At 36.3% G+C, this 21,551-nt stretch overlaps 1 protein-coding gene across 1 annotated transcript in view; it reads right to left on the reverse strand.

Annotated features, from left to right (window-relative positions):
- The window catches only part of LOC110021853 (E3 ubiquitin-protein ligase AIP2-like), a 30,299-nt gene that overhangs the window by 6,166 nt on the left and 2,582 nt on the right, over positions 1-21,551 (reverse strand). Inside the window, exons 2-3 of the mRNA XM_020720534.1 lie at positions 15,343-15,556; positions 2,409-2,680 (exon numbers count right to left, since the gene is read on the reverse strand). Coding sequence (XP_020576193.1) covers positions 2,409-2,680; positions 15,343-15,556 — 486 coding nt within the window. The remainder of the gene's footprint in view (positions 1-2,408; positions 2,681-15,342; positions 15,557-21,551) is intronic.

The raw sequence follows: 21,551 nt of genomic DNA on the forward strand, positions 1-21,551 counted from the left end.
GAGAGAATGAGGAAGGCATGGAAGTAAGAGAGAGTGGTCGAGAGAGGGAGTGTGGGATAGAGGGAGAGAAAGAGTGAGAGGCGTGAGGTAGAAGATAGAGAACCATAGAAAAGAGAGTAAAAGAGAAAATAAGATAGAGGGAGTAGATAGTGAGAAAGAGAGAAAGAGGGAGGAAGAAAGTAAGAGAAATATGGAGGGGGAAATAAGATAGTAAGAGGGAGTAAGATAACTATGGAGGGGGAAATAAGATAGTAAGAGGGAGTAAGATAACTATGGAGGGGGAAATAAGATAGTAAGAGGGAGTAAGATAACTATGGAGGGGGAAATAAGATAGTAAGAGGTAGAGTGGGAGCTAGAGAGAGAGGGGCAAAGAGCGAGCTAGAGAGATAGAGAGTAAGCAATAAAGAGGAGAGAGGGAGAGAATCATAGAGAGAAGTTGGGAGAAGGTAGAAAGTGTGTGTGAGAGATTATTAAGATAGAGATAGCTGGAGAGAGAGGAGGGAGAGGGTGAGATAGAGAGCAAGAGAAAAATAGAGGGAATAAAGTGAGGGAAGAGGAAGCAAGAGGGAGAATGATAGAGTGAGAAGGTGAGAGAGTGGAGGAAGAGAGTAAGTGTGAGTAAAAAAGCAAGAGGCATTAATTGGATTGACTATAATTTTCTATATATATATCTAATGTAAAATAAACATTAGTTCTAGTATGTGTAAATTTTCTATGAAATTTCTTATAAGCTTTCCAGTTCAATTTAATAATATAAATTATGCATACTTTAATATTAATAATTATAATGAATCTATTAGAGAATTTTGAAATGTTGTATATGTTTGGTGGCAATCCAAACAGCTTGATTAGTAAAAATCAAGATAGACGTTGGTAGAAATCAGATCAATAAACACCTTGAGCATAGGCTTTATTAATCATTATCACCCTCATACCAACTATTTGAGATCGGTTTCATTAGTTCGAATTCTCTATGCATTCTCAGGCATAGGTTATACAATAGAAACATCTGCTAAAAAAAAGAGCATAAACATAGATTAGAATTAGAAAAGGAGTTAAATTTCTAACCTAATAGAGCTAAAATGGTAATGGATTATGTGAAATTTGCTATGAAATGAGACTAAGTCATATTTTCAAGGAGTGCAGGAACTAAAGATCATTGTCTATTGTGCATTTATGCGAAATAAATGTGGTGGGCCTATGAAATTGCTCGTGTTCATAATCTATAGCCCTACTGATCCAACATACCTAATCATAACAATCAAAATTTTGTTGGTTTACCAAAACAAAATAGAAAGTGTATAACAGCAGGTGCATTGGTCAGAAAGTACAGCAGTTGATTGATTAGTCATTTCCATGTGGCAACAAATGAGAAGGCAGAGAATGTGCATAAAACAATCCTAAATGAATGAAGCTTGACCAAATAGCACCTATTGTAGATAATTAACTTAGATAATTTAATAAAACATTAAAGAAAGTATAAACGGCATGAAAAATGCATCAATGGGATAAATAGAATTAATTTAAATAAAAATAGAAAACAGAAAAGGTTTTTATGATTAAACACTTGCATAGGCTAAAATAAGTACACTCACTAGAACTTGATGGTAGAAGAAAAATTTAACAATAATACTAATAATAATTGTGCCTAGTGAGACGAGACAAACAAAACTCACCGCATCTACATTTTATAAGTTTTTTTTATGAAGATAGTTTTTCTAATAAGATGATAATTAGTCAACCTAATATATGTTACTCATGAGTGGTGAAAAGGTGCCTCAAAAATCCCAGATTCTTGTCCATGCATTACGATGATAAGCAATACTACTTTGTGTGATGCAATGTGTACTTAATTTCCGCCTAGATAAGTAATACAGGTCCATTGTAAAAGCCATGCTCACTTTTGTATGTCCAAACACAGCCAATTAGAAAAAAAATATTAAACGTTAAGAAGTAAAAAATAAAAAAACTTGAAACACAAAATAAGTAGTTTGTTTAGGATATCATGTAGCATTCTACAAGGCCAAATAGAAAATGAAGATCCATGAACCAGTTCAAAATAGTTTGGACTTAGGATAAGTCTAATGGTGATATATGAAACCCAAAAATTTAGAAAACCAGCTAAAACATAAACAAAAGTGCTATACGTCACAAAATATCTTTATCGAAAATCTTCCAGAAGAAATGTGCTTGATATGAAGAAAAAAGTGGATAACCCCAAGTTTGAGCTCTGATTGGCTTTGGAAGCTTATTGAGCGAAGTACTTCGGTAGTTTCAAAAGTATGCTAAACAAATACATGCGATAAATGTTTCAAATATAATGATCCCAAATTGAAAGCCACTCATCTTCATAAAGGTAGTTTGGTAATAAAAATAAGAGAGAACAATTAAACAGCACATGATCTAACCTGCAATGAAGCTTCAATAACATTTTCAAGATCAAGAAAGCCATTTATCTCTTGCAAATTACTCATTAACTCTCTGACAGTCGCAGGAAGCCCAGCCACTGTACTACTTTCAGTTGTATTGTTGTTCTCTTCCTGAACCTGTGAAGATTCAGCAGTGGCAGTCCAATCTTGTGCTACAGCAAGAGTTGTAAGTAGATTTTGGGCCACAAGCCATGCTGGTGGTGCTGGTTCAGGCTCGACAGTCAAGTGACCTTCAAAAAGGTACCTAGAATCTGAAGGAAATAATAGCACACGAATATGAATAAATAAATTCTGCCCAATCCAACAATGAAAATTTAATTTTGTACTTAAAAATAAGGATTCACCGTAATTACACTATTTATTTACTGATTAGCGTTCATCAATTTATTGTCAATAATGTTTAGCATTTATAGTAGTCGAGTTCTTTTATAACATGCATAATTCACATATGAGGTGAAATATCAGAATTCTTTGCACCAAAAGTGCTTTTTAAGCAAAATGAGGTGTGAAATGTCAGAATTCTATTTTACAACTTTCGCCAATGTAGCATCTTTTATTTACTTTCTCCCTCCTTATGCCAGGGTTAGGAGTAGTTGGTGATAGAGATAGCCCCGCAAGTCCCACTCCTAGTTATAAACAGTCATAAGAAGCTTCATTAGCTCACCAAAACCTCATTACTAAGCCATCCTTCCAAACATTTTGCCATTTACATAATTTCACTAAGCTGATACTCCTTTTACAAGGATTACAACCTTTAATCTTCGCTTTGAAAGCCAAAGGCAATACTGCTAAACCAAGTGGCAAGTGGCAAGTGGCAAGCGGCAGCTTTCTACGCACTTTGTTCCCATCATTGAAAAGACAGTTTTCTATGGTTCCCTTTTTTAAAAGAACATTATTACAGGAAGAATTTGACTCTTGCGTTCAAATTTATTTTGGTTAGTTTCTGCTAAGTATTTTGACTAAATATTATTGTGTTTGGGCAAAATATTGCATCGAATCCAAAAAACATTGCATGTGATCTAAATTGTCAAACTCAGATAATCCATAATTTGAAATTAGGATCACATTGAGATTGATCGGATGGATAAGATCACTTTCTTAATTCATACAAAACAATATGCGGAGAATGGAGCTGTGCCTAGAGAATAACAGTCACCTCGGCTCATGTTGATCTGTACAACTTCAGGAATTCCTCAAGGAGCTCTACTCGCAAAATCTATGTTTATTCCTGCACGTGGAGGTATGCTTTCATGAATTATTTTTCATGCCAAGTAAAATAACTTGGAATTTATAAATATTGCTAGGGTTGTATTTATTATTCCTTTGCCTAGATGGCTCCAAAAAGAGATCTTGACTTCAGCTTTTGAAATTAAACTAATGCACTTTGGTTATCTTTGGTTATAGTATCATGAGAAATTGTGAGAGGAAGACAAAGCCTCTCGGCTAGGATTTGTTGATGTAAATGCTAGTAGAAAAATGTCTTTGTTTAAATTCTTTCTCGACAACAGATGTAGGATTTCAATATTATCGAGCAACAGCAACAAGGGTTCTGGCGTCCTGATCTTGTTGAGATGTAATCATGTACGTAGAAGTTTCTTTGAGCTCCTTATTTGATGAGTGAGTTCTAGGGTGAGTGAGTTCTAGGGTGAGTGAGTTCTAGGGTGAGTGAGTTCTAGGGTGAGTGAGTTCTAGGGTGAGTGAGTTCTAGGGTGAGTGAGTTTTAGTTGGGATTTGGTAAAGCGTTGATGAGTGTCAATTATTGTAATTGCATTTGTGCTTTTGTGTTGAGTAGATCAGACCTCCTCCTCTCTCTCGTGGACATAGGCTTCATTCCATCCATACACAAAAATTTTAAGTGTTCCATTTATATTTCATAATCTCATAGCGATTGTTTTGTGGTTCATTGTATTTGCTCCAAATTAAGGCCTCCGCATAAAATTTACACTTCAGGATTGGAACTGTAACTAGGGAACCACACTCATCACAAGCTCATGAAGATGATTGCGCGAATTTCACATATTATGCTAATAAATCCTCAAGATCCACACCTAAAACCATTAAAGATTTAAATGTTTTTATAATTCGTTTTCTGTAATAGGTAATCTCTTGAAATTTGTGAGGGTTGTAAGCATTATCCCTTCCCTAGGATCACTATAAAAAAAATCTCACACTAGGGTTTGAACACTAAGCCTAACAACATTCATATATATCCTATCCGCTAGAGTTTCACAAACAATTTAATGACCAAAGCATGCCTTCTAAGCTACGTACTTGCAATGAGCATGTCAGAAAATTGTTTCTTAATTTGAATTCTCTCTTAGTTGCAAATGTAGGATTTTATAATTGACCAAGAAACTTAGCAAAGGGTTATGCCCAGCATCATCTTGGATTTTGATTTCTTAATGAGAGGTAATCTTGAATGTGAGTTTCGTTAGGTTGTTTCTTTGATGTATGAGTATACTTAGGATTTGAGGAGAGTTGATTGGTTTCCTTTATTATACACCATAGTTGCTGCTTCTGTGTTTATGAAATTGAATCCACTTTCCTCCCTTGTAATAGTAATAAGCCTTGTTCAAGCCAAACAAGTAAACCATAGGCTTTCTACACTGTGCTTAATCTTGATTTCTTTTTTTGTTTCTTTTTTTTCTTTTTTTTCTAATCATATTTGTTCATGATTACCATTTTAGCATAAAAAGTTTATCACGTATCCTAGCAATTTAGTACAATCAATTAATAAAACTTAAAAAAAAAAGTAGAATTGGACATGAGCAAAAGAGCATGTAATCGATCACCCCCCTTGAACTCTAAGATCCATTTTCTTAAATCTAATCACATCTGCCAATGCATCCCTTTTTCACTTAAAAACATTAATCTTGCTGCAACCAAGAATCTAGGAAGCATATGGAGTGAGATACTTGACAATTAATTGTCAAATTTTCTCCCATCAAATAACTTTCTCTGTGTTACACCTGGACATAGCCTGATGTCCATGCTCCATGATATGGTAATCGGCAATCCATAGCTCCTCCTGCCAAGAGAGGGAGGAAATTCACCATTGTAAAACCAAGCATCCAACTCTTCTTCACAGCTTTATTTGACTGTCTACCTTAGTGATTTAGGAAGTGTATTGAAACTGAAGAGATTGAATTCCTCCCATAATACATGAAAGAAAGATATGAAGTAAGTAATTAGAAATAGAAACGTATTCAAAATGAGAGTCGCATATAGGGGTCGGTTCAATCGATCAAGTAACATAAAAGATATAGTTTCATTCTTTTAAAACAAACACCTAATTTCATATAGGATTAAACGGTAGCATATCTAACCTACACTGGTTGAAAAACGGATCAGATTGAATCAGTTCAAATGGTGGAAGACTTCAGAAAAAAGTTTTCTTGAACCATCAGTTTTTTTTTTTTTAGTTGTCAGATGAATCTAAAAGGAAAAAAAAATTTTGAACCACGAATTCCAGAGTTTAAGTAGGATGGGACTGCCTCGTTAATGAACTTTATAATGAACCAAGTAAATTTATGGGGCTCTAACTCATTCAATTGGCTGCAATACAATCCACTGAGGTCCTCATATATTATAATAGATAAAATGAAGGTTCCCATGAAAATGTTGGAATGAAAAAGATTAGGCATCCCTCAATAGGTGGTAGTAGTTTGTAGGTCTTTAAAAGGTTTCCAAGTAGCAACGATGGAGAAGAATCAACTATAGGTCAATTTACCATACTAAGCTGGGTCCACCTCAAAATCTGCCAGGGAGGAAATAGCAAAAAAAAAAAAAAACATCACAATGCATCGTGCCCTACAACCATCAAACAAGAGGACCAATAAGTCAATTAGATCAAACACCTATCAACCTAAATCATACCTGGTAGTGCATCAATCCATTCAAGCCTAATCAATCAAACATCGATCAAACTAAAGTTTTATTCTTAAATCCTGGTCAACTAAATGACCATCAAAATTTCTGAAAACACGCGATACACAAGCTACACAGCAATCTGGAGACATAAAGTTAGCAAATAGCCACTAATATAGGTTAGTGGGTTTGTCATTTGACCAATTAATAAATTTCAACAAAGTGACCATTAAGGTGCTAAACCCAAGTAAGTTCACGAGCAACCCGTGAACAAATTTATAGGTTGTCATTAACATGCGGATAGACCAATTTTTTTTTATATTTTGATCCAATCCTAGCTCAACCAAGAGCACATTTGACCCGTTAAAAGAGCTCCAGCTGATCAAATCAATTATTGAATGTGAGAAGGGACATTAGTCCTATATATCCAATGCATGGGAGCCTGTCAACTCCTTTAAATATGCTATACAATCTCCACCTTCATCCATAATTCTGTCCTTCGGACCAAAGAAACATTGCCAAAACATTGTAGTGCTGAAAAATTACAAGGAAATCCTTGCTAGAATAACATCACAAGGAGTCTTTAGGCTCTAAGCTTTACCCTCATCTCATCCTCTCCACTTCCTCTCGCATTTATTTTAATGTTCATTGGAAGTGCATGAACAGTGAATATAAGTACAAAGGAGCCTAAAACCAATCATGGCTACCAAACCATAGTTATTTATGCGGAAGTTAGTACCAAAACCAAGCTATGTCGTGTTCAATGGCCCAATAGAGTTGAAACTTGATTTTGTTCAAAGCACAGTTACCAATCTGTAGCGAATGGAGCTAAATCTCTATGACATGAATAAGACCAACTCTTATTAGAGAAAAGGTCTTTCATTCCCCCCAAAATGCAGCTATAAAATGAAATTATTAATGTAGTGAGTACGAATATCTAAAAAGTATCTCTATGATACGCACCAACAACCATGTCATTTTCGATGTATCATGCATTGATTAGTGTGACTTTTTTTCACCACCTAAATTAGTGTTATGGGCAAAAATATACCAAAATTTTTTAAGAATGTAAAGCTGTATAAGTTAAAATGCACTTGAAATCTATAAAAATACTTTATGGCCACCAACTATATAAAAAGAGGCTGAAAATGGACTAAAACTCCTTCATGACTCTGAAATTGACAATGCAATTAGAACATTTTTTTAGTGCGCTTTTGACACACGGATTCTCTATATCCTATTGTTTTCTCTAGATCTATATAGGAAATATTTTTCACACTTACGTACATGATATTTATGCCATGCAATCCCTCAGTTGATACCTCTTGAGGTTTGTAATAACTTTATCGATGATTTAGCATTAACTCAACCTTGAGTCTAGCTTGAGTAGCTAGTTCACTCAATTCCTAATACATACACTAGAATTTTTTGCTAGTTTCACTTGGCTCAATTTGCTTTGAGCATTGGGTATTCACTTATTGATCTACTTAGTTATATCTATCTCCATATATTGGGCGTATTAGCTTGAGGCATCCAAATCTATCTTTGATGACCCAAGACCATCTCTGTCCAAGTAACTAGCCTAATTAGTACATGCACTCTAGTTAGTTTACCTAAGACCCTTTGAAAATTCTACTAGGTCTCACTCAATACCCTTTCCTTGATTGGACCCATGGTTTGAAAAATCCACTTCTGACACTCGGGCGCATGCACTTGGACCCTGCACCCAACCATAACAACCCATAGCTAGCACTATTGAAACCTGGGCTAGTTTAGCCAGACCAAAGGTCAACCATCAACCTATCCTAAACTTCGACCACCCTAACTAACCCCTAGTGAACACTCCTAAGCTAGCCTAGAGGTACTTCACATAGGTTTGGAACCCTTGGACTTTGCATGGTTCAACCTTTGACTCAATGGGTCCTAATCACATTAGGTCAATCCAAATTCCTTGGTCAAACCAACCATTTCCCTAAGCATTATGTTGACTCAAGGCCAAAGTAAGTCAAAACTCATCAGGGATGATAAGCCTCATGCACATATACCTAAACACTAAGGGAGCCCACTTCGTATCCATCTAATTCATCCTAAGCACATTAAACTATGACCAAATCAAACTCTAAGCTGACTAAGACTAGGGCTACGTTTGGCGCGACTTTTTTGCAGCGTCGCGGCCACGGACCGCTATTTTCTATTTTCTTTTTTTGTTTGGCGCGACGGTGGCTGCCTGGCTTCGAGGAATCCGAGCGAAAGTTGGGCCGCCGGCAATAGCTAGCTGCGCGCTTTTTCGCTGGCGAATATTATCGCATTGCCCCTCCCGCATACCATTTCCACGAAACGTTTCTTGCCCTAGCCGCGCACCGCCCTCCTCCTGCGCGCCAAAAATCTTCCTTCAACCCCGTTTTCCTCCTTCAGAACTTCTTCGCTGCCTTCGACAACCCCGTTTTCCTTCTTCTTCTTCTTCTTCTTCTTCGGTTCAGAACTTCTTCGTGGTTCAGAACTTCTTCGCTATTCGCTGCCTTCGACAACCTCGTTTTCCTTCTTCTTCTTCTTCTTCTTCTTCTTCGGTTCAGAACTTCTTCGCTGCCTTCGACAACCCCGTTTTCCTTCTTCTTCTTCTTCTTCTTCTTCGGTTCAGAACTTCTTCGCTGCCTTCGACAACCCCGTTTTCCTTCTTCTTCTTCTTCTTCTTCTTCGGTTCAGAACTTCTTCGCTGCCTTCGACAACCCCGTTTTCCTTCTTCTTCTTCTTCTTCTTCTTCGGTTCAGAACTTCTTCGCTGCCTTCGACAACCCCGTTTTCCTTCTTCTTCTTCTTCTTCTTCTTCGGTTCAGAACTTCTTCGCTGCCTTCGACAACCCCGTTTTCCTTCTTCTTCTTCTTCTTCTTCTTCGGTTCAGAACTTCTTCGCTGCCTTCGACAACCCCGTTTTCCTTCTTCTTCTTCTTCTTCTTCTTCGGTTCAGAACTTCTTCGCTGCCTTCGACAACCCCGTTTTCCTTCTTCTTCTTCTTCTTCTTCTTCGGTTCAGAACTTCTTCGCTGCCTTCGACAACCCCGTTTTCCTTCTTCTTCTTCTTCTTCTTCTTCGGTTCAGAACTTCTTCGCTGCCTTCGACAACCCCGTTTTCCTTCTTCTTCTTCTTCTTCTTCTTCGGTTCAGAACTTCTTCGCTGCCTTCGACAACCCCGTTTTCCTTCTTCTTCTTCTTCTTCTTCTTCGGTTCAGAACTTCTTCGCTGCCTTCGACAACCCCGTTTTCCTTCTTCTTCTTCTTCTTCTTCTTCGGTTCAGAACTTCTTCGCTGCCTTCGACAACCCCGTTTTCCTTCTTCTTCTTCTTCTTCTTCTTCGGTTCAGAACTTCTTCGCTGCCTTCGACAACCCCGTTTTCCTTCTTCTTCTTCTTCTTCTTCTTCGGTTCAGAACTTCTTCGCTGCCTTCGACAACCCCGTTTTCCTTCTTCTTCTTCTTCTTCTTCTTCGGTTCAGAACTTCTTCGCTGCCTTCGACAACCCCGTTTTCCTTCTTCTTCTTCTTCTTCTTCTTCGGTTCAGAACTTCTTCGCTGCCTTCGACAACCCCGTTTTCCTTCTTCTTCTTCTTCTTCTTCTTCGGTTCAGAACTTCTTCGCTGCCTTCGACAACCCCGTTTTCCTTCTTCTTCTTCTTCTTCTTCTTCGGTTCAGAACTTCTTCGCTGCCTTCGACAACCCCGTTTTCCTTCTTCTTCTTCTTCTTCTTCTTCGGTTCAGAACTTCTTCGCTGCCTTCGACAACCCCGTTTTCCTTCTTCTTCTTCTTCTTCTTCTTCGGTTCAGAACTTCTTCGCTGCCTTCGACAACCCCGTTTTCCTTCTTCTTCTTCTTCTTCTTCTTCGGTTCAGAACTTCTTCGCTGCCTTCGACAACCCCGTTTTCCTTCTTCTTCTTCTTCTTCTTCTTCGGTTCAGAACTTCTTCGCTGCCTTCGACAACCCCGTTTTCCTTCTTCTTCTTCTTCTTCTTCTTCGGTTCAGAACTTCTTCGCTGCCTTCGACAACCCCGTTTTCCTTCTTCTTCTTCTTCTTCTTCTTCGGTTCAGAACTTCTTCGCTGCCTTCGACAACCCCGTTTTCCTTCTTCTTCTTCTTCTTCTTCTTCGGTTCAGAACTTCTTCGCTGCCTTCGACAACCCCGTTTTCCTTCTTCTTCTTCTTCTTCTTCTTCGGTTCAGAACTTCTTCGCTGCCTTCGACAACCCCGTTTTCCTTCTTCTTCTTCTTCTTCTTCTTCGGTTCAGAACTTCTTCGCTGCCTTCGACAACCCCGTTTTCCTTCTTCTTCTTCTTCTTCTTCTTCGGTTCAGAACTTCTTCGCTGCCTTCGACAACCCCGTTTTCCTTCTTCTTCTTCTTCTTCTTCTTCGGTTCAGAACTTCTTCGCTGCCTTCGACAACCCCGTTTTCCTTCTTCTTCTTCTTCTTCTTCTTCGGTTCAGAACTTCTTCGCTGCCTTCGACAACCCCGTTTTCCTTCTTCTTCTTCTTCTTCTTCTTCGGTTCAGAACTTCTTCGCTGCCTTCGACAACCCCGTTTTCCTTCTTCTTCTTCTTCTTCTTCTTCGGTTCAGAACTTCTTCGCTGCCTTCGACAACCCCGTTTTCCTTCTTCTTCTTCTTCTTCTTCTTCGGTTCAGAACTTCTTCGCTGCCTTCGACAACCCCGTTTTCCTTCTTCTTCTTCTTCTTCTTCTTCGGTTCAGAACTTCTTCGCTGCCTTCGACAACCCCGTTTTCCTTCTTCTTCTTCTTGATTGGTTGATGTTAGGTTTAGTCAATCCTAGAAGACCCACCTAACCCAAGACCATAGTCTAGCCTCCTAGGTTACCCTAGTTTAAACTTATTAATTCATAATCCACTCTAAGTTAAACTAGTCGAACTTATGAATTTATTAACTAATTTAAGGTCAACCTAGAATTAGATGCAATTTAAGCAAACCTATCATGAACCTCGGGAATCATCAAGTATAAATCGCCACCTAGACATCCATAGCACCTAGCCAAGGAAAGATTAGGTCAATTTAGTCAAATCAATATTTAAATAAGAAATTTTAGTCAAGCCAAAATGATTAAGGTAAATTAATTAAATCTCATTAAATCTAAGTTAATTTAATAAGATTCCTAAACACCCAGAGCCTAATCTGCTATCTAAACCCATTAGGAACCCACATGATCAACCATTATAACTCCGCCACTATATGGTAAATCTATAGAATAAATTCATCTTAAGGCTAAACAACATAAACTACTGCCATACTTGGATGAGGACCCCTATCCTCAACCCTTTCACGGTCATGCCTTGCTAAGGCACATAATTACATGCAAACTAATTCAATCCTAAGTTAAAACTGAGGGATAAGAAGAAAAAGAAAGAGCTCAAAAGATGGAGGAATGCTCTTGTTTGAAGCTTTCACACATATCCTATTGTGGCTCAAAAGAGGTAAATGAACAAGAAATAGAACTGCATAATATGAATCATCTTAAGTAGAATAAAATTAAACTCTTAAACATCGAGACCCACATTTTAGTTCAACGGTTGAAATTTCATCAAAAACTCCAATTTTAAAAATGCTCATCTGGGAGCACTCTCAAGATGGGTGACTCCCTGGCAAGTTACACCAATGGGACAAAATCGTGAGGCCAATAGTCCAAAACGGAAAATATCTTAATGAATAAGAGTTTTGGACTGTTACAAATGATATTAGAGTGTTATATTATCATAAAGATGGGAAATAAGCATTATATGGAACAAATTGCTACATTATGGGAGACAACTCTTGAATCCAAAAGGTACAGAGTACTACAATGTGATAAACATATTATATATATGGAGGGGTAGTAACTAAAATCCTATTTACCCGATGGATAATTCTGAGTTCAGAGCACTAATGAGAACATCAATTACTTAAGTGGGAAGATTGCAAAACTCCTTGAGAAGTTTAAAGTTGAACTCTTAAATATCGAGATGTTTTTTGGTGTAATGGTCAAAATTTCATCAAAACCCAAAATTAAACATGCTCGTATAAAAGCACTTTAGAGTGGGTGACATCCTAGATATTCTGCGGATGGGATACAATCACGAGGCCATTAAGAGAGATGTAGAGAGAAAAATATTGCCCAGTGCATCTAACCGAACACAAAGCCCTCCACTCTAATGTTGATCTAAAATTGATTGCTCAATCAACTTCCACCTTTGACTTGTGAAGTTTTCTCGGACAAAAAAATCCATTATGATAAGGATTTTTCAACCAATTTAAATCGTTTATCTCTACAAAAATCAAAGTTAATCATCACTCTAAGAAAAAAATGTTACAATAGTATCTTGATCAGGTGTGACATCAATTCCCAAACAAAAACCGTTTGAGCAAAAAAGTAGATCTCTTCCACTGCACTAAAAGAGAATATAATGCAATAACTACCGGCCTTAATTGAGAGTAACCTCCTTCAAAATCACAATAGAGATGATTAAAAATTGGGTAGTGCTTACACCCATGAGAATCTTTTTGAAATAGGAAGATGAAGTCCTCACAAGAGGTCGATAACTTTGGGTAGTGCTTTATCAATGTTTAATCAAACTCCTAGAGAGAAATGAGCCCCTTCATTTAGAGGGATAAAAAGGGTCAAATGTTGCTCTTTTGAGAGACCAGAATGTTCAACACCATATTTTTTTCATTGTCTAACATTATTCCAGTACATTAAGCTTCTCCTGCAACATATTTGATTGCCATCAACTTTACTTGTCTCTACTTGAAGATCTAAGTAAATTAGCACTTTTCAATTTGTATGGATAATAAAAAACCACACATAGTGAACTAGTGATAGGGAATTAGTAGTACACCTATCTAATTCCAAGTACAAAATCCCAAGGAAATATTTTTGGCCAATCAAGATAGAGGTTGTCGAGGTAAGAATTAAAAGCAGTGGACTAACCATTCAACCTTACGCATAAAATCCATGCTTGTGACAGATAAGCCATTTGCTAAAATTAAAGGTACATAGCCTTCACAAAAAAGACAATCTTATTCTCCCAAGTTTTTCCTCTAGAGCTCCAAGGCTCGCACACTATCAAGAAGTTGTATCATGCTTGCTTGACATCTCACCATGCAATAGAAGTGAGCATGAAGAATTAAACCATCATCTTATCAAAGAATCAAGATAGATGGGGGTGAGAATTGTCAAAACAATAAGAGTTTTATCCATGCATATATCCCCTCAGCAATGATACCGTTGATTTTGAAAAGGACAACCCATAGCGATCTAACTTAAAACTTTTAATATAAATAATACTTTGGTTATCATGCACATTTGCAAATGAAAAGCATTCATAATATTTACGTTCATTAACAGCAGCGAGATTTTCTGAAAGCATTAAATTGCACATGGTGCATATGCTTTTGGCCATAAGGCATATATGCCTTCTAATTTTTCAGGTTCAACAGAACTCGAAAAATATGATTACATCAGAAACCAGTTGTATTATCGTTATCACTTCAATAAAGATATTAATTTTAGCTAGCTCCGCTATACATGTGCCTGTCTCCACCCCAATGCATCCTACACTAGCCTCATTGTTAGGCCAACTCCTACTAAGCTATCACCAAAAAAAGGTAACGCATCCTGCTTCTAATTCTCAAGGTCATCTAATTGCGCGCTTCCATCTCCTTCCTTTTCTTTCACCCATCTTCATAAGAAATAAATAAATAAGCATAAAGTTTCTCTCCTGCCTTCCTCTTCTTAGCTAACTCATTCCATCTATTTCATGTAATCAACTTTGCCTGCTCTTTTCTTCTCCCAACATTAACCATCACAAATCAGAAGGTCGGGTAGACAGCAATGGTGGCAAGCAGCCCATAGTGCTAAAGTATGATGGGGAAAATAACATAGGAAAATAAATAAGGATGAAATCAAGTAAAGAGATGAAGCTAAAAATAATTAGACAAATGGATGGAGCTCTCCAATCCAATAACGTGGAAAACTGGTGGCATCTCAATCACAAGGTAAGTAAATCCTGCTCTAGCTATTATGCAGATCAAAAAGCATGCAATACTGATATTTACTGAATTTATATCTTACCTCAAAGCTAATCCCAACTATAAAATTTATCTTTATCCGATAAATAATGTATGTACATTCATCAATTTCAACCCCATGCACAATTCAGTGCTAAAATTAATTTATGTGGTTTGCACAAGTGCGCCAAAATCTAAGCATGTACGAATTATTTCTAATGCTGTCAATTACATTATAAATTAAAAGTAGCTTGTTAATCACTGGAATTTTAGTTGACCTGAAATTGTTATTGAATTGCTCAACTCGAAATAAACTCAATAAATGTAAAATTACAAATGTATATGTTTATGCTTACAAAAAATATGCATGAACACTACTACTAGATATAACTTTGTAAGAAAAATATCCAGTTCCATAAAACAATTTAAAAATATTACTAGTATAATAACATTTAGAAATTCAAAAAAAAGACCTCACTAAAATATATTATTGACTTCATTTGATCATTTTAAGTCGAAGTCGATTATTTTCGACTTGACTCAAATTTGCGAAAACCAAACTTTTCAATTTTGAGTTGAGACTGGCTCGCTCAAACTTTGCTCGACACCACATCTGGTTCTATCACTTTTGTTTGTATTATTCGATAAAAATAAATAGCAAATGAAAATGTAGACTATATCTTCTTTTGGCTGAAAGAAATTGTATAAAGCAAAGAGCTCGTCCATAACATACATGTCATAAATCACCTGAACCAAATATCTACCATGATACAAAAATTGCCCTTCTATTAAAAATTCACGCAAATTGCCTCTCTATTAAAATTACAAGAAGAGCATATAATTTCCATCAGTTAAATGTGAATATCCTAAAAATCCTATGTGCAATTAATGGGAAAGGTAAAAAAAAGTTCAAAAACTTGACTGTAGCATTCATTAACGATAAAATGATAGAATACTGCATGAGTCAAGCAATTGAAAAACAAGTTTTTTTATTCACTAAATTTATTTGCATAAGTAAGGCCACCTGATTGTCTTCTCTCAAAACTAGGAGCCTCATTCTCCATATCATTCAAATGCTCACGAGCCCTAGCAACAAATTTATGTAAATTATCCTTTTCAGATGGTTCGGTAACTAGCTTCTCTGCATCTTCAAATAGACTTAAGCCAGCAAGCCAAAATCCACGTGCTGTATATCTAGTTTGAAGAAGAGTAGCTACACGGCAAACTGTAGAATATATCTGTGACAAAAGGTAGGTGAGAGATTATATTAACAAGTTATAATTCCTAAGGTTGTTCAAATCTTTATTAATTTATAATACATGTTATTCAGCAAAACATGTGATTCAGCAAGATGATATTAAACAAGGATGCAATCATTGTAATATAAACTTTTTTTGCTCGAATCAAAAGAAATTTTGCAGGTTAGCTTTCCCCAAGTCTTAAAAGGAGGCAAGTTCATTTGTAGTAAGTGAAAAAAAAAATGGTAATTATACTTATATAATGAAGAGCAGAAAATACTCTTATCACAGTGACAGTGTAGTGATTTTAGATTAATATCATGCTATGTTATATTGTGCATTAACTTGATATGTCTATGAGCCTAACTGTATTTTAGAAATTTATAAGAGCCATTATGCATAAGAAATAGTTCTGAAGAAATCTAAAATGCAATTTTATGATACTAGTAAAACAAACATGGATTAAAAGCTGTTCACAAAATTATCCAAAAATCAAAAAGAAAATAGCCTTCATTCACATAAAATTGTAAGTTTCTAATTAATTTATTTTCATAGCATGCTTGACATGTTAAAAAAACTTATATATGAGAAGATTGGCAATCGCAAATATTTTGAGGTAATTAGGTTTATGTAAAGCGGTTATGAGGAAAGAAAAATAAAGCAAGCAGTATAGATTTATAACAATATTTCTACGCAAAATAAAGTAAATTGTCTCTTAATTATATTATAACTTTATCCATAAATAAATGAAATTGAATTAGCAATGAAGAAGGTTCATTAAGATAAAGCTTTGGATCCAAATAAGCAACCTATTAAGATATATGAAGTTGTAGAAGATACTAGAATAGCTTGATTAACAATTTTTTTAATTAATAATTAAAGGGTTGTTTGGTTTGCTGAAAAAAAAAATGCAATGTAAAATAAATGCAATCTAGAAGTAATGTATTGTATAAAATACTTTGAAGTTGCTCAGTTCAGTGTAAAATAAACTATGATTTTATATTTTCTTGATTGATTTAAAGTAGGGCGTAAACAATCTTTTTCAAAGTATGTAATGTTTTACATAAATTATTGATGTTAGTGTGTTAGCGGTGACAAGCTACAAGAGTTGGCCGGAGTGGCCAAGGTGACAATGCGGCTAGCAACACTATATAAAGCTATGTATGTGGAATTCGCTCAAATCCAGTAAATTTTAAATACACAGAAAATGAACTGAGAAATAAATTATAAATACATTCCTATTTCACACTGTATTTAATTCTTTCGGTCTGCATTTTCAAAACCCCTATAAAAGGAATGCAATGTACTCCTTTTGCAGTCAACCAAACAACGCCTAAATACTTAGAAGATATTAAATGGTTCAAGAATAAGCATTTAGGAAAATTCTACAATAAGAACTTAAATATTCAAGTTTTTTCAAGTCATAGGAGAATTAAAATTTGGATTCGTGAATATTTGACAAAGGAAACAGAACAACATCAAAAATTCAACTTGATTTTAAGCCAAGAAACTCAACTATGGATGTAATTTTCTTTTGTCAAGGAAATAAATAAAAAATAAAAAATAATGTAATGTATTCATATGGTAAAAATTGATAATAAAAAACAATGCTAATGGGTTCATGATATTCAATAACAAAGTATGCATCAAAAGTACATTGATGTTCTTACAATTACTACAACGGTATAATGCAACAATGAATAGTAAATAGGGGCAACTGTTAGGGTGGCTAAAGTGATGACATTTCATAGGTTTTAAACTAGACACGTGAATCCTTGTTTTCTAGGAATCGCGCGATCGAATTGTGTCATTCCACAAGATTTTCCCATATAAGCGGGAACCGGGGCAGAATCCCATCCCGATTTGCTTGTAGCAGGTCAGTTTCCTCGCTCGGAGTTTCTGCTGCAAGATATTTGAAAACTTTCTATTTTTATTCTTTCTATTTTTGAAGGGAAATTAGGGTTTCTTTCTAGCAAGGGGCTATTTATATCTAGTTTTTTCTAGTTTAAAGACTTTTGCTTTCATTATGAGCTTTGGAAATTGTAAATTATGGTTTCAACCTAATGGATTAATGTATCATTTTTCTTTGACAAGTGGTATGCTTGATGCTTGTTCAGAAACAGGTGGTGAACCTCCTCAACCTCCGTACCTCATCATTTTGACACTTTTGTTGTTTCAGCCTGGACAATCACCAAGCAATATTTATCACATCAAACTCGCGTACTCTCTTCTACACGTCATTCAACAACCCCTTCCCCTACAAAACTCATTTCTTAAATATCTTCTAAGAGCCCAAGATCTATATCATCTGGTAGCAAAGCTCGACAAGCCTTGTATCTTTAGAGTTTTATCTTCCTTATCTCATACCAAAATTCCAAATAACCTAACCTAACACCCCCACCAAAAGAAATTTTCCACAAATCGTTCCTTTCGCAATTTTTACCACCAAGCCTAACACTTCGAAAATCCAACTTTTCTGCCTCCACAAAAATTTCAACCTGACAATTATTCTTAAAACTTAAACCCTTTACCAACCTTAATTTATAATCCTACATCTATCGAAAACCTGATCAAGAGAAAAGATCATAGTGTTGCATAGGAGAAATCCGTAAAGAGGTGTTCGAGAGCTTATTATAGAGCATATACAGGAAAAAAATCATCCAAATGCAATGAGTTGTCGTCTGCGAGATGAGACAATCCGGTGATGCCACACGTAGCCACAAAGATGACTCGTCAGCTTGAGGGGATGAGGTGATTCCCTTTTATCATGGATTTTTCAGTGACGATGAACCACTACCTCGACAATTTAGCATAGAATAATAAAGGATAAGTTGTGATTTGGAGTGAAGATTGATTTGTTATATTTTGACAACCACATGAATCCGAACGAGTTTATTAAATAGCTCTAGATATTGAAACGGGTCTTTGAGTATAAAAATATTGTGTGTGACGGGAGGACCAAAGTTATGGCCATCAAGCTCAAAATGAACACTTCCTTGTGATGGGATAACCTAAAGCATCTTTCATAGTAGAAAAGGAATGATAAAATTACTACCTGATCCAAGATGAAATGAGATATGCAGTGCAAGTATCTATCAATTCATTGCAAACATGACATGTTCTTTAAACTTCATTACTTGCAACAACAAGATCTCTGATTAAAAAAATAAACAACTGAGTTCAAACAACTAATGTTAAAATGTGGGCTAGTGAAGCCTAAGGAGAGCACAACAACTAAATATCTGAGGGGATCGAGATCGTTTATTGAGAATGTAGTATTGTTGCAACCTTATTGGATATTTCAGAATGTTCAAAACCTAGCCCTGAAGGTAAAGAGAACACAACCATATCAAGTCTACACCATCATTCAAACAGAGATCAACCATGAGATCAAGTAGCAAGAGTACACCTCGAGAAGCACTCAAGCCGACCCAGCCAGAGGAGAAACCCGTACAGAGTGGAGAAAAAGTGGAGACCGCTAGTATTCTCAAATTCATCCCCACAAGTAAATGCTTCAAGTATCACAATTTTAGCCATGTGATATATGATTTCCCAAACACAGGGGCAATCTTTTTCACTAAGCAGGAAACAATTGAAAAAATTGGCAATGACACGGGAGAGCAAGAAGACGTCATAGAAGAGTCTCAACTTCAAGCTGATAAAAAAGAGATGAATTCAAGTTGAGCTCATGAGAGAGACTTCAATTGGATTAACATTTATTATAAAAGGTTGACTCCAGGAAACTAATATCATAAAAGAGACAACCCTTGATGAGAGAGTCGCCGAATAACTTGACCGACAGTTTACCTCTTGGGTGGCCGTCATTAAGAATTGTCCAGCATGCCGCAGACTTCATTCTAAAGTTAGTTTCTCCGAACAAGCTTGTTCCTTGGATGCACCCATCCGATTACGAGAAATTGGAGAAACATATTACATATTTAATGGCTCGAGATTTGATTCATGAGAATACCCGTCTATGTGCAATTCTAGCTCAGGTTACCAAAGAATAAATGGTTACATATTCCATCAGAACAAGATTTGAAAAACTTATGATTCAGAATTACCTTAGGTAAATGAAAGCATAGACTTTATTGAGGAGCTTCCCCAATCCGAATTGTGCAATGACTTTGTTATGGTAGAAAATCAATTATAGAAGCTTATTAGGAGGAAAACGAAGCTCCTCCTACCTGAAAGATTGATGTGAGACACGCAAACGTAAGGGGAATTGTTGGGGGCAAGCTAGATGTGGGAATCCTCATGATCCCAAAATCATGGGATAGAATCGTGACGATTCACATGATTTTCTAGCATAAGTAGGAACCGGGACAGAATTCCATCCATATTAGCCTGTAGTGAACTCCTTACCCGAATTTTCTACAGCAAGATATTTGAAGATTTTATATTTTTATTTTTTTTCTATTTTTTAATCCTAATTAGAGTTTTTTCTAGCAGGGGCTATTTATATCTTATTTTTTCCCTTGTTTAGAGATTTTTCCTTTGTTTGTGAGTTTTGAAGATTGTAATATATGGTTTCTACCTAACGGAGTGTTGTATCCTTTTCTTTTGCAAGTGGTGTGTTCGTAGCTTGCCCAGAAATAGGCGGCAAACCTTTTTAACATTTGTATCTCATTATTTCGACAAACACTAAGTGATATTTAAACCCATCCAAACTCCATCGAACTCGTGTATTATCTTTCTCTTGCCATTGCATAATCCCCTCCTAACAAAAATTGATTCCTAAATATCTTCTAGAAGCCTATATATATATATATATATATATTTAAAAAAAGACAAATGACTAATATATTAAAGAGAAAGGTACAGATAGTTCAGTACGGGTGGGCCTAAACACCCAACCCACAAGGTACAACACACAAAAAAATTTAAAAGATTGGTACATATAGAAATCAAAAAAGCCCAAAAAACCACCCGGGCGCTGAAAAAGTGTGAGTCATCCCAATCTAGTCTTGCCTCTGGCTCGAGTTCTCGGTAAGGATCCAGCTAGCAGATTGATAAGGTACTGACCATTACCCGTAGTGACCAAAGTATCGTCCATAAGACTTCTGAACTCTAGTAGATCTCTATTCTTCTTCTTACTCCTGGAAGTGTAAACCTGTCATTCCTCCTCCGAAGAATCAAGCTGATGGGGTAGAGCTGAAGCAGAAGGAATACCGACAGTAGTACCCACAATAGGTTCTAGAATATGTGAAGTATGAGTTGCCTCTACACTGGATACTTCTTGAAGAAGTGGAGCTACGAGGCTCTGCTGATAATCAGTCTGAACACTATCATTTATAGGTAATAGTCCAGCAGTATTGTTTTTATGGAGTTTGCACCGCATCACTCGCAGTAACAGTAACGGCAGTGTCATGGGGGGTCCTCAGGGGCAACAGACACCTTCTGTCTGGTATTATCCTCCTCAGGTAGAACTAAAATGTCCACAACAGTGGGCTTAAACACTTCCTTATTCACTTGAACCTTAGATTTCAAATTAGTATGAAGCTTGTGGCATTTAACAAGGATATGACCAAACATCTTACAGTGGGTACAATATGGGGGTTTGAGTTACATGATAATTTGTTATCAATAACCATTACAGGTTGTGTCCGGCCAAACTTCAGTAACATCAGGTAAAGTAACATCCCTTTCCATAAGAATTCTGGCCACCGAGGGTCTAGTTAGGTTGAAAGTAGGCAGAACTAGTTTCAAAGGATCCCCAAGGATGGCCCCAATGGAGTAGAGAACCTGATTGTGAAAAAAATTCAACTTGAGACCTGATAAACTAAACCATACTGATACAGTGAGAGTTTCATAATTTGGGTCGAAATTAGGAGACCACTTGAGTAACTTCATTAATTTGTCTTCGATCTTAAGATATTTCTTGAAGAAAATTATAATGTAGTCTTCAGTCACTGTTAGTTGGATCAACACATGTCTTTCATCCATGAGTCTTACTTTCCACTTGACTGCTAGCTTAAGATCATCAACACTCTTT

This window comes from Phalaenopsis equestris, unplaced genomic scaffold (genome assembly GCF_001263595.1).
Source record: "Phalaenopsis equestris unplaced genomic scaffold, ASM126359v1 Scaffold000150, whole genome shotgun sequence".
Classification (NCBI taxonomy): domain Eukaryota; kingdom Viridiplantae; phylum Streptophyta; class Magnoliopsida; order Asparagales; family Orchidaceae; genus Phalaenopsis; species Phalaenopsis equestris.